The 13,517-nt window shown below is 44.8% G+C and overlaps 1 protein-coding gene across 2 annotated transcripts; it reads left to right on the plus strand.

The window, feature by feature from the left end:
- The first annotated feature begins 1,841 nt into the window (after positions 1 to 1,841).
- Positions 1,842 to 12,055, plus strand: BTN1A1 (butyrophilin subfamily 1 member A1). Of its 2 annotated transcripts, XM_010364456.2 has the most exons (8): positions 1,842 to 1,946; positions 2,811 to 2,945; positions 3,172 to 3,519; positions 6,556 to 6,837; positions 8,302 to 8,451; positions 9,565 to 9,585; positions 9,675 to 9,701; positions 10,130 to 12,055. In XM_010364456.2, the coding sequence occupies exons 2-8, from the start codon at positions 2,867 to 2,869 to the stop codon at positions 10,801 to 10,803; spliced, it is 1,581 nt and encodes a 526-aa protein (XP_010362758.1). In that variant the 5' UTR covers positions 1,842 to 1,946; positions 2,811 to 2,866; the 3' UTR covers positions 10,804 to 12,055. The 2 variants fall into 2 exon arrangements, with proteins under 2 accessions (XP_010362758.1, XP_030785387.1); XM_030929527.1 differs by lacking the exon at positions 8,302 to 8,451.
- Positions 12,056 to 13,517: the final 1,462 nt, after the last annotated feature.

A 13,517-nucleotide genomic window follows, 5' to 3' on the forward strand; every position in this document is an offset into this window, starting at 1 on the left:
CATTTTCCTAACCGGATTAAGGTACATAAACTTGATGCTGAAGTCACTAGGGAGACGTGGAAGGATTTTTAAGCAAAAAGCAATATGATTAGATTTGCATTTGGGAAAGATCATTCTCCTGGCAGTCTGGTGGGTGAAATGGAGTAACTGTCTTTTGTCTTAATCACAATTCCAACTCAAAGATAAATAACAAAACTGGGAAGAATGCTTGTTACTATAATTCAGGATTGATATTTTTAAGTTATTAAAAGTTCACACATATTGCTAAGAACTAGCACCAGGACCAGTCTTGAAAACAATGGGCAACTGGCCTGTAAAGCTTATTTCTAGAATGTATTAAATGTCTAATTAACACATAAAAACTCCAGCCTCGCTATCATATAAAGGCACAATAAATAACAATTTAATTAACTTGACCCACCCCAATAGTAAGGATGTGAAATAATAACTTCTCAGTGCTAGCAGGGATTAGGTGATGGCACTTACATTGAGGGTGTGATGGGTTCAACATTTCAGCAAGGGACTGTAGAAATATGCTGATACCAGGTCAGGCATGGTGGCTCATGCCTGTAATCCCAGCACTTTGGGAGGCCAAGGCAAGTGGATCACTGGAGGTCAGGAGTTCAAGACCAGCCTGGCCAACATGGTGAAAGGCCGTCTCCACTAAAATACAAAAATTAGCTGGGCATGGTGGCACGGCCTGTAATCTCAGTTACTTGGAAGGCTGAGGCAAGAGGAGAATCCCTTGAACCCTGGAGGCGGAGGTTGCAGTGAGCCAAGATTACACCACTGCACTCCAGCATAGGCGATAGAGCGAGATTCTGTCTCTAAAAAAAAAGAAAAGAGAAACGAAATATTCTTATACCATTTGATCTGATGACTCTATTTCTGGAAATTTATCAAACAGCTTATCAGGACATTATCCAATTTGTAAATACTTATATATAAAGTGTATTATTTATAATAGGACAAAAATCCCAAATGTCCCACAACCATGGCAATTTTACAACTATTAACAATATTTTTAGTTATACAAAAAGTCTAATTGATTGTTTTTATGATATACATAAGCATAAAATAAATCTTGGAAGGAAATATGCCAAAATGTGAATTGAGGCTATCATTAGTTGGTAGATTAAGTGTGACTTCCATTTCATAAAAATATTTTTCTGTACTTTTAATTTTTTTCATAACAATGAGAGGTAGGTTTAGTATAAATCCAGGAATTGTAGGTCTCATGATGAGTTGCTTCAAGAGAAATAATTGTCAGGGATGCAACTTTGGGGCCCTGTAAACAGAATTACACTTCATGAGCTGGCCTACCCTTAAGACTGGCCTTTAATGGAGTTGTGCCAACAGACACAGCACCTTCAGTGGACACTCCAATAATGAAGACGGCTGTAGCCAGAGGCTACTGCTACCTTGGCCTCTGGGCTTTCATTGTTCAACCCACATAAATAATAATAGAATAACAATTTATCCTCTGCTGAGTTCCTACTATGTGCTAAGCAGTTTACCTGCTTAATCTCATTTAATCCTCCCAACACGTCTTCAAGAAAGGTATGTTCAATATTATTACCACTTTAGAGATCAAAGAACTGAGGCTTGGAAAGAGGAAATAACTGGCTGACACCCTCACATCTCATTTGTGTGTTTCCTTGCCTCTCTTCTTTTTTTCTCTTTTCGCCTTTTCATTTGGTCCAGCTCATCAATGCATATCTTGATTTCTGAGCTGAAGACCACAAATCCAGTTTTCCGTCTCTCTGAAAAACTTTTCATATCCTTTTTTTTTTTCTCAAAGTGAATATACCAGGCTACCTGGAGGCAGGCTTTCCTGAGAGCACCTCCCCCTTCCTTTTCCTGTTGACTTTTAACTTTTGCCCTCGGGGCCACTTTCTCACTTGGTAGCAGTGGCCTCTTGTGCCTTTTTCTCCAAGATCACCCAGGTCAGTATGTGCCTTTACTCTCAGTTCCCTGAAGGAGTGAGAAGCCAGGAGGGCATAGCATAGTTCTCTCTCTCCAGCTCTTTTCTCCTTGGTCCTAGGCCCTCTACTCTTCAAGCCCTTTTGCTTGCCTCAGCTCCTGCTTCCTGCGCCATCTCTTCCCATCTTTTCTCTCTTCTCCTCCAATTCATTTCCTTGAACTCCATTTCTGCCTTTATACCCTTATCTTTATTATCATTGCCAAAAGCAAATACCAAATTCTTGTATTTGAAAAAAGTCTGGCTGGGCGCTGTGACTCACACCTGTAATCCCAGCACTTTGGAAGACCAATGCGGGCGGATCACGAGGTCAGGAGTTCGAGGCCAGCCTGGCCAAGATGGTGAAACTCCGTCTCTACTAAAAATACAAAAAATAGCCGGGCATGGTGGTGTGCGCCTGTAGTCCCAGCTACTTGGGAGGCTGAGGTAGAAGAATTGCTTGAACCCAAGAGGCGGAGGTTGCATTGAGCCAAGATCATGCCACTGCACTCCAACCTGGGCAACACAGCAAGACTCCGTCTGAAAAAATAAAAAACAAAAAAGGAGACTTTTTTAGTGCAGTGATTCCAAGATTTGTTCATCGATGTGCAACCAACTAATGAGTGTTATGCCTCACAGTTCCCTTCTCCTAAGTTTTAGAGTTAGGGTGGTGGGTGGGAAGGTGATGATCACAGTGTAAACTAAAAATCCATACTGGGGATGGAGGTTGAGAGGAGGTTTCAGGGGCAAATGACCAGAACACTTCCTGCTGGAAAGAACTGTAGAGAGGATTTTGATAAACGGAGGGTTGACAGAGCCGGTAGCTGTTTCCTGTCCATTCATCTCCTAGGCTGAAGCTCCTGAGGGACTCGCGTCAGTTATCTTGCTGCTCCAGAAAGGTGGGAGATGGCAGTTTTCCCAAACTCTGGCCTCCCCAGATGTCTGCTCACCCTCATTCTCCTCCAGCTGCCCAAACTGGATTCAGGTAGGTCTCTTTCTCTCTCTCTGGCCTGCATAGATGAAATATCTCAATAAATGTGAAATAAACAATCCCACTTGGCTCTCCCTGGAGACCTCCACTAGATCCAGATAAACTCAGCTGTCAAAGGAGTAAGAGAGCTCGGGGCACTGGGCTTTGGCGGGAATCTGGTCCGTGTCTGTCCGCAGTTCCCATATCCACATCCCATCTCATCCCACTCGTTTTTCCGCAGCTCCCTTTGACGTCATTGGACCCCCGGAGCCCATCCTGGCCGTCGTGGGTGAGGACGCCGAGCTGCCCTGTCGCCTGTCCCCGAACGCAAGCGCCGAGCACCTGGAGCTGCGCTGGTTCCGAAAGAAGGTTTCGCCGGCGGTGCTGGTGCACAGGGACGGGCGAGAGCAAGAAGCCGAGCAGATGCCCGAGTACCGCGGGCGGGCGACGCTTGTCCAGGACGGCATCGTCGAGGGGCGCGTGGCCTTGAGGATCCGCGGCGTCAGAGTCTCTGACGACGGGGAGTACACGTGCTTTTTCAGGGAGGATGGAAGTTACGAAGAAGCCCTGGTGCATCTGAAGGTGGCTGGTGAGTAGACGGGTTTTGACTTTCTCTGACGACTCCCCTGCTGTATATACTTTCGTATGGATCAGCTACTTTGTAAACCATCAGATTCATTCTCAAAATCTCCTTTAGGTTGATGTCGCCGGGGAGGGACGACGATCTGGGCCGGAGGCGCGGTGGGGACGGGGTGGGGGGCAGATAAAAGAATTTACCGAGACAATTGTAAAGGCAGATTTACTTTTAAAAGTATAAAAACACTTTGCGAGGAGGCAAAGGGCAGGATCAGCAAAAGAGAAACTGACTGCCAGGAAACAAAGGCTTGCTGGAGAATTTATAGAATAGTTTTTATGCTGTCTGTTGAAGAGAGCTTTGTGCAGTATCTACAAGGCAAAGGTTGCGGTGAGCTAACTTGCAGGTGTTTGGTGATAGTTGGACACAGGAAGGACGACTGTGAGTTATTTGCACAGGAGGGCTGTGTACTGGACCTTGAAGAAAGGCAGACTTGTAGCTTATCTGCCTTATCTCTTTGCTTTCCCCTGATGAGGACTCCACAGCTAGAAGGTACTGAAGGTCCTACAGTAGATCAGTGAGAAAGGGTTTTGAGTTGAACACGGAGAGAGCAGTGCAATGTCTTTATTGTAGAACTTTATTACAATTATCTCTAGCCCTTTTCAATAATAGGGTAAGCATTTCTTCATGAAATAATTAAATACGTGTAAGAGTTATGTAACAGTCTTTTATACAAGTACACCATAATTTACTTCGAGTCCCTGAATTGTACATTTAAATTGTATTTTTCACCATTACACACCTTATGGCTGTGGTGAGCATACCACACACTTTAAGGCTGGCTTATGGATTAGTTTCTAAAGACTGACATCCTAAGATTAGAGAGCATGGCCATTTGTCACATTCCTGATTCATATAGAAAAGATTCTCTTCTTGTTTCCTTTTTTGTTTCAAGCCAGAACTCAAAGGGAAACAATAAAGAAAATAATAAGCTTTGGGGAGGAAAGTACGCATTGAGGTCTGACTTTTTCAATTCCTAGTGAATGACATCAAGCAAATCTCTTTCTGATTTTTACTGTAAAACTGAGGATGCTTTTATCTAAGATTATTTTTCAAGAATAAAATAGTCTGGGAGCAGTGGCCAACTCCTATAATCCCAGCTCTTTAGGAAGGAGAGGCAGGAGGATCTCGTGAGCCAAGAAGTTCAAGGTTACAGTGAGCTGATGGTTGCCAATGCATTCCTGCCTGGACAATAGAGTGAAATGGTGTCAAAAAAAAAAAAGAAAAAAAAAAAAAAAAAAAAAAGGTGGGGTGGGGTGTGGTGTCTCACACCTGTAATCCCAGCATTTTGGGAGGCCAAGGCAGGTGGATCACTTTTGATCAGGATATTCAAGACCAGCCTGGCCAACTTGGCGAAACCCCATCTCTACGAAAAAAAAAAAAAAATTAGCTGGGACATACCTGTAATCCCAGCTACTCAAGGAAAATCGCTTGAACCTGGGAGGCAGAGGTTGCAGTAAGCTGAGATTGCACCACTGCACTCCAGCCTGGGTAACAGAGTGAGACTCATCTCAAAAAAAATAAAAAAGAATAAAATAAAATTAGATAATATATGAGAAATGACCTCGCCAATTCTAAAAACATTATAGATGTATTAGATGCTACACTGTGCCTTAAACTGATCTAAAACATATAATACACAAACATTGCCTTTCACACATATATCATATATGCATGTATTATCTATATCTATATGCATATTATATATCTATATACATAGATGTATATTCAAGTAAACGTAAAGTTTGAAAAATACTTGGGTGAAATGTGGGTCCCTGCTTCACAACAGGGTCCCCCAGTTGCAGCATCATGTATAATTTTAATATTGACATTTTGCTTTTAGGGAAGAAGTATCTTAAAGGTTGATTATAGAAACCTAGAGATCTGATGGTATAAAACGTGTTACCTTTTATGAGTGGCAGACACTATTGAGAATCTGCTGAAAGTGGCAGCTCCTTCCATGAAAAGAATATACATTCTTGTATATGCACACATTCTTGGAACGTGGATTTTAACCAGTGGTTGTGGGAATGTGTTGAAGAGCTCTTTTACGCAACTCAGTTTTTCTGTGCCATGTGGAATTAGAGAAAAAAATAGGTTGAACACACAAGAAGAGCAGCTTTATGTTTATATATAGCAGGCCACAATTATGTGAGGGAAGATGAAGTTGAGACCATTTAAGAAAATTTCTAAATCAACATCATAGATAAAGAAAGCTTAAATTGTCAACTGTAATCTCAGGTCAAAGAATCTCCAATCCTCTACTCAAGGATATTCCTCTGTTCATCCCAGTCCTAGTTCTCCTCCTCCCCACCAAAGCCTTCTCATAATGCTCTCAACCATAGAGCTATCAGCCAGCTCTGAGGCTTTCAACCTAGACCACTAACCCACCTCTGAGTTACTGGTCTTAGTGTTTCCTGCTGGCTGGACAATCACCCCCAAGTCTGTCCACCAAACTGCTGCAAACATTTCAAAGGCTTGATCCCAACAAGGCATCCCTCTCTGATAAGGTATATGAAATTCATTTTATTGGTACTTCAATTTCCTTTAAAAAAAAAAAAAAAAAAAAACTTTTTTAGAAACCGCATTTCACTCTGTCACCAGGGCTGGAGTGCAGTGGTGCCATCACAGCTCACTGCAGCCTTGAACTCCTAAACTGAAGCAATCCTCCAACCTCAGCCTCCCAAGTAGCTAGGAATACAGGCAAAAACCACCATGCCCAAAGAGATGGAGTCTCATTATGTTGCCAAGGCTGTCTTGATCTCCTGGACTCAAGCAATCCTGCCTCAGCCTCCCAAAGTGCTGATATTACAGACAGAAACCACTGTGCCTGGCCCTCAGTTTCCTTGTGTATTGAAATATGGAGATGAGTTCTTCCCACTACTAGTACACTTGTGCCTTTCTCTCTCTCTCTCTTTCTCAAACTATGTACCTCCATGGTTATAAGGCTCTCAAAAGGGGTCCACTAAAACATTAATTCTCTCTCCATAGCTCTGGGCTCTGACCCTCACATCAGTATGCAAGTTCAAGAAAATGGAGAAATCCGGCTCGAGTGCACCTCAGTGGGATGGTACCCAGAGCCCCAGGTGCAGTGGAGAACTTCCAAGGGAGAGAAGTTTCCATCTACATCAGAGTCCAGGAATCCCGATGAAGAAGGTTTGTTCACTGTGGCTGCTTCAGTGATCATCAGAGACACTTTCGTGAAAAATGTGTCCTGCTACATCCAGAATCTCCTTCTTGGCCAGGAGAAGGAAGTAGAAATATTCATACCAGGTTAGTGGAATCAATGCTGCTGGATTCCTATGTTGACACAGCTTCAGAGACATACCACCTGGGACATCTGCCCAGATGTGACCTCATGGCAGAGTTGTCTACTTTCCCCACCTAAGCTCCTGTCCACTGACTTAAAGGAACCCCGTCAACTTTATTAGAAGAGTTAAGATACTGAAGACATAAATCTAACTTGATCTCATATAAATTTCAGATTATTTATCTACTTAATTTTTGAGACAGTGTCTCACTCTGTTGCCTAGACTGAAGGGCAGCAGCAGAATGATCTCAGCTCACTGCAAGTTCCGCTTCCTAGGTTCAAGCGATTCTCCTGCCTCAGCTCCAGAAGAGCTGGGATGACAAGTGCACATCACCATGCCCAACTAATTTTTTGTATTTTTAGCAAAGGCAGGGTTTCACCATGTTCCCCAGGTTGGTCTTGAACTTCTGGCCTCAAGCAATCCACCTGCCTTGGCCTACCAAAGTGCTGGGATTATAGGTGTGAGTCATTGCACCCAGCGAAACTCCAGATTTTCCATTTTAGGAGATCTAAGTGAGATAGAGAAGCTTTTTCCCTGGAGACCTTCCTGATCCAGAGCCTTCTCGCCTCAAGTAAACAAAAAGACTAAGTTGACTGGGCGCGGTGGTTCATGCCTGTAATCCCAGCACTTTGGGAGGCCGATACGGGGGGAGACCACGAGGTCAAGAGATCGAGACCATCCTGACTAACACGGTGAAACCCCGCTTCTACTAAGAATACAAAAAAATTAGCCGGGCATGGTGGCAGGTGCCTGTAGTCCCAGCTACTCGGGAGGCTGAGGCAGGAGAATGGCGTGAACCTGAGAGGCAGAGCTTGCAGTGAGCTGAGATCGCGCCACTGCACTCCAGCCTGGGCGACAGAACGAGACTCTGTCTCAAAAAAAAAGACTAAGTTTTTTTCTACTTTTGCCATTTCCACCCATACCCACTTCTCCCTCCCATCCTGTGCTAGAGCTCTGTCTAGGTTTCCAGGGTCCTCAGGGAAGCAAATCCTCTCATTATTCCCCAGATACTGTCTCTGGTTCAGGCAGGAACTTTCCTTATTCTTTGGTCAATGAGTCCCATTCTGTTACATATAGAGGCACATTTCCCTTTCCTTATTTACCTCCTTCATCCTCTTGGCTCCCATTGTGCACTGATAGTTAAGGAGGAATTTCCATAATGACATGAATTTGTCCATTATATTTATTATTTCACAGGTCCTGTCCTCAAATTACTCTTCATTTCTCTCTTTCTCTGCTGACTCCTGCTTGAAGTCAGTTTTTTTCTGAAAATTTTAGAGTGGCATTGGACTGACTATTTTTTTGCTATATGAGGGAGGAGAGTGGTCCAGGCCATCAACTCTTCCACCCTTCTTTGGAATCTGGAGAAAAGCCAGACTTGCTCAGCGTTTCTCAACTAATGTCCCTCTTGGGGATTTTGTTTTAGCTTCCTCCCTCCCAAGGCTGACTCCTTGGATAGTGGCTGTGGCTGTCATCCTGATGGTTCTAGGACTTCTCACCATTGGGTCCATATTTTTCACTTGGAGACTATACAACGAAAGATCCAGAGAGAGGAGGAATGAATTCAGCTCTAAAGGTACATCATAGAATCCACAAGGGCTACGTGTCAGGAGTGCTTCAGAGGCAGGCTGGATCCAAGTGCTTTAGAATGACTTCCTTTAGGATGACAGGAAGATATTTGGGGCTGGGCATGGTGGCTCACACCTATAATCCCAGCAGTTTTGGAGGCCGAGGCAGGTGGATCACCTGAGGTCAGGAGTTCGAGATCAGCCTGGCCAACATGGCAAAACTCCATCTCGACTAAAAATACAAAAATTAGCCAGGCTTGGTGGTGGGTGCCTGTAATCCCAGCTACTTGGGAGGCTGAGGCAGGAGAATTGCTTGAACCTGGGAGGCGGAGGTTGCAGTAAGCCAAGACCATGCCATTGCACTCTAGCCTGAGCAACAGAGTAAGACTCCATCTCAAAAAAAGAAGAAGATACTTGATTCTAGAATTCTGAAAATTGGAAGGAATCATAAGGCTCCTGAAGTCACAGATGCCAATATGAAGAAGCACAGAAGCTTGGGGCATAGGCAGAGTCTAATCAAGATATCAGGCCTGATGTTTACTCACTACCCACCCTCAGACCCTACTCCCACTTTTAACTCAATTACCCAGTACCAATCTTATTATCAAAGATCTGAGGCCAGGTGCAGTGGCTCATGCTTATAATCTTAGCACTTCGGGAGGCCAAGGTGGGTGGATCACATGAGGTCAGGAGTTCAAGACCAGACAACATGGTGAAACCCCGTCTCTACTAAAAATACAAAATTTAGCCAGGATGGTGGCGCACACCTGTAGTCCCATCTACTCAGGAGGCTGAGGCGGCAGAATTGCTTGACCCTGGGAGATGGAGGTTACAGTGAGCTGAGATTGCACCACTGCACTCTAGACTGGGTGACAGAATGAGATTCTATCTAAAAAGAAAAAAAAAAAATCTGAGCCCAAGTGAGTTCCAATATGTAGGAACTTCCTGCATCTTTCTTCAAAAACAAAGCAAAACAAAATCCTTGTTCTTGATTTATTGGCAGTGCTTCAATATTCAAGTAGTCATGAATTAAACAGTTCCTCCTTTGTGTGTTTCCTACACGAGTTTTGTCCCCTCCTTTACATCCACTATACATTGAGGTATTTTTGTTTCTTTTCCAGAGAGACTCCTGGAAGAACTCAGTAAGTTCTGTCTTCTTGTTATTTCACCCACAGAGTTTTCTCTCTCTATTATATAACCTGTCAATGACTATCTTTCTCTTTTGTTGCAGAATGGAGAAAGGCTACATTGCATGCAGGTCAGTGGCTCTGAACTTCTCTAGGGCTCTGAGGCTCTATCCCCTGGGAATTCAAAGTGCTATGATACTTGGAAATGAAAACACTAACACACTTTAGTGATGAGGACAGGAAGGAAACCAGTGATGACAAATGGCCTCAACAGTTTCTGTGAGGCACACAGAGAACCCTCGGAAGATGGCCAGGAGACAAGCCCCTTCCAGCAGAGTCCCATTAGGCCCTAGGCACAATCAGCTCTTACATCACCCTCTGGCTGCTGGTAAGGGGGGATCCTGTGGTGAATGGAGGCCCATGAGCAGGCCAAACATCTCCCCACCTCCAGGAGACCTGTCAACTCCTACAACAGTGCTCTGTTTCTTAGGAGAAGGAAAGACAGTTCTGCAACCTGTAATATTCACTGATGTCAGATCTGCTGTTTCTTTCTCTCCAGTTGATGTGACTCTGGACCCAGACACAGCTCATCCCCACCTCTTTCTTTATGAGGATTCAAAATCTGTTCGACTGGAAGATTCACGTCAGAAACTGCCTGAGAAACCAGAGAGATTTGACTCCTGGCCCTGTGTGTTGGGCCGTGAGACCTTCACCTCAGGAAGGCATTACTGGGAGGTGGAGGTGGGAGACAGGACTGACTGGGCAATCGGTGTGTGCAGGGAGAATGTGATGAAGAAAGGATTCGACCCCATGACTCCTGAGAATGGGTTCTGGGCTGTAGAGTTGTATGGAAATGGATACTGGGCCCTCACTCCTCTCCGGACCCCTCTCCCATTGGCAGGACCCCCACGCCGGGTTGGGATTTTCCTAGACTATGAATCAGGAGACATCTCCTTCTACAACATGAATGATGGATCTCATATCTACACTTTCTCCAACGTCTCTTTCTCTGGCCCCCTCCGGCCCTTCTTTTGCCTATGGTCCTGTGGTAAAAAGCCCCTGACCATCTGCCCAATTGGTGATGGGCCTGAGGGGGTCACAGTCATTGCTAATGCCCAGGACCTTTCTAAGGAGATCCCATTGTCCCCCATAGGGGAGGACTCTGCCTCTGTAGATGCAGACACACTCCATTCTAAGCTAATCCCTACCCAACCCAGCCAAGGGGCACCTTAAGGAATATCCCAGCTCATCTGTTTTCCTTTCCTCTAACCCCTCTCCTCCATAGCCTTCTGAGGCTTCACCAGCCAGCTTCACCCAGCCTGTTTCTTCCTGTTGGGTGGCAATTAATCAATCCTGTGAAGGTTGCATTACTACTGCTAGAGAGGGTGGGGATCGCACCTTCCGAATCTGTTTCTGTACCAATATTTGGGGGATGGAGGGGTGACTCAAACTGCTTCTTGTGTTCTCCTAATCCCTTAAGACTAGAACCTATAGGAAACTACTTGGAGCAAACTCAAAAGGACAGATTAGGGATCGAGATCGGGTCAGGTTAGCAAGGGGTTGTGGTTGAAATGTCTTGGTATCCAGGATAAGGGTATGTGGAAAAACAGGCTTTAGGCAAGTGGAAAATTCAAAATGTGCTGCGAAAGGACAATCTCAGGCTGAAATCCCATAAAGGAACTTGGAGGGAACATTATGATGGAGGGAAGTGAGGTGAACCCAGGCACATGATGAACACCTGGCTCACCCATAGAGTTTTCACAGCCTATATCTCAAATTTTCTAAGCCATGTCCTATAGGATAGAGGAGACTGGCCCCACTTCTATGGGTGCTGAGCTCTGGAAAAGGGGGAGCAGAGAAGAACTGAGATGAGCAGGGATGAAGAGTCAGGCAGAAAGTGTGATAGAGGAGAGAATTTTTGACAAAACTCGAAAGTTGTTTGCACCACTGTCCTTTGTGCCGTATTCTTTTCTCTGCGCCCTCCTGTTTCTCCCTTGCCTGGAGGTCATTCCACCCTCAGTATGTTGACTCCACAAGTTTCCAGTTGTCCTCTTCTTTTTGTTATAGCATCTCTCCATTTCAAAGACATTCCTAGAAATCATCCTTCAGTGATATCATTACTTGATCAGCCACCATCTCAACCTTATGTCACCTCAGCCCTCATCTCAATGCCCAAACCCCTTACGCACACCTTCGGTTACTTTAACTGCCTCCATTTCCACACTGTGCACCTTTCACTGTTTCCCTACCCAGCTTTCCTACATGCTGCCTCTCCTCAGGGTCCCCTGAATGCCGCATTATTGTGTTCAGCACAGCTGGACTGACTGCACCTATGTATTTGCCCCTGAGCACTTTCCTGTATACATGTGGCTTGTCTTGCCAATGAACTCCGGCTTACACCTTCCATTTCCATTGTATTCTCCATTTTCCAGGATAGATGTTGCTCATTGTCTTTACCTAATAAATAAATTTGTCTGATTGCTGAGAGCAGCCTCTTAACCTTTCTTTATGTTAACTGAAACAAAATAAAACATAGGGAAAGAAACTTGCATGGGAATGCAGCTGTCCAAAGCTTTGTCATTGTATGTGGTCTAAGACTCATCTCTAGGCCTGATGGCAGTGGGCTCGCCAGGGCAGGTGCACATAGGGGCTGATGCCTCATGAGGGAACAACTACTTACCAACAGTCTTCAAGTAGGAATACAGAATCTCAACTCAGGAACAATTTTGTGTTAGTCCATTCTCATATTTCTGTAAAGAAATACCTGAAACTGGGTAATTTATAAAGATAAGAAGTTTAGGCTGGGCACGGTGGCTCACGCCTGTAATCCCAGCACTTTGGGAGGCCGAGACGGGTGGATCACGAGGTCAGGAGTTTGAGACTAGCCTGACAAACATGGTGAAACCCCGCCTCTACTAAAAATACAAAAATCAGCCAGGTGTGGTGGCAGGCACCCGTAATCTAAGCTACTCAGAAGGCTGAGGCAGGAGAATCACTTGAACCTGGGACACGGAGGTTGCAATGAGCTGAGATCGTACCATTGCACTACAGCCTGGGTGACACAGCAAGACTCCGTCTCAGAAAAAAAAAAAAAAGATAAGAAGTTTAATTGGTTCATAGTTCTGTAGGCATGACAGCTTCTGCTCAGCTTCTGGGGCGGCCTCAGGAAATTTACAATCATGGCAGAAGGCAAAGGGGAAGCAGGCAAGTCTTAATGGCCGTGGCAGAAGGAAGACAGCAGCAGGGATAGGGGAGGAGGTTGGGGGAGCAGGGGATGTGTTACACACTTTTAAACAATCAGATCTCATAATTAGTCACTCATTCACTATCACAAAAATAGCACTGGCCGGGCATGGTGGCTCACGCCTATAATCCCAGCACTTTAGGAGGCCGAGGTGGGTAGATCACCTGAGGTCAGGAGCTCAAGACCAGCCTGGCTAACATGGTGAAACCCTGTCTCTACTAAAAATACCAAAAAAATTAGGTAGTCATGGTGGCATATGTCTGCAGTCCCACCTACTCGGGAGACTGAGGCAGAAGAACTGGTTGAACCTGGGAGGCAGAGGTTGCAGTGAGCCGAGATCATGCCACTCACTTCACTCCAGCCTGGGAGACAGATAGAGACTCTATCTCCAAAAAGAAAAGAAAGAAAAAAAGAAAAATAAAAAAATATAGCACTGAGAGGATGGTGCTAAACCACTCATGAGAAACTGCCCCCATTATCTAATTACCTCCCAATGGGCCACACCTCCAACATTAGGGATTACAGTTGAACATGGAATTTGGGTGGGGACACAGATCCAAACTATATCAAATAATTTCCAAAGATCACCCACCCCATTTTTCTTCCTTTAATTCCAAGGCCTTAACATTAAAGATTTCCCAAACATTTCCTCCTCTTGGAAAGTACTGTTAATTTAAAGAGCTGGCTTCACTTATCTATACCA

The sequence above is a fragment of the Rhinopithecus roxellana genome, chromosome 4 (assembly GCF_007565055.1).
Source record: "Rhinopithecus roxellana isolate Shanxi Qingling chromosome 4, ASM756505v1, whole genome shotgun sequence".
NCBI classification, from domain to species: Eukaryota; Metazoa; Chordata; class Mammalia; order Primates; family Cercopithecidae; genus Rhinopithecus; species Rhinopithecus roxellana.

Coding starts and splice junctions, on each gene's coding strand:
- BTN1A1 (XM_010364456.2), top strand. CDS start 2,867: ATGGCAGTTTTCCCAAACTCTGGCCTCCCCAGATGTCTGCTCACCCTC. Junction 6,838..8,301: donor AGTAGAAATATTCATACCAG/GTTAGTGGAATC, acceptor ATTTTGTTTTAG/CTTCCTCCCTCCCAAGGCTG. Junction 9,702..10,129: donor AAAGGCTACATTGCATGCAG/GTCAGTGGCTCT, acceptor CTTTCTCTCCAG/TTGATGTGACTCTGGACCCA.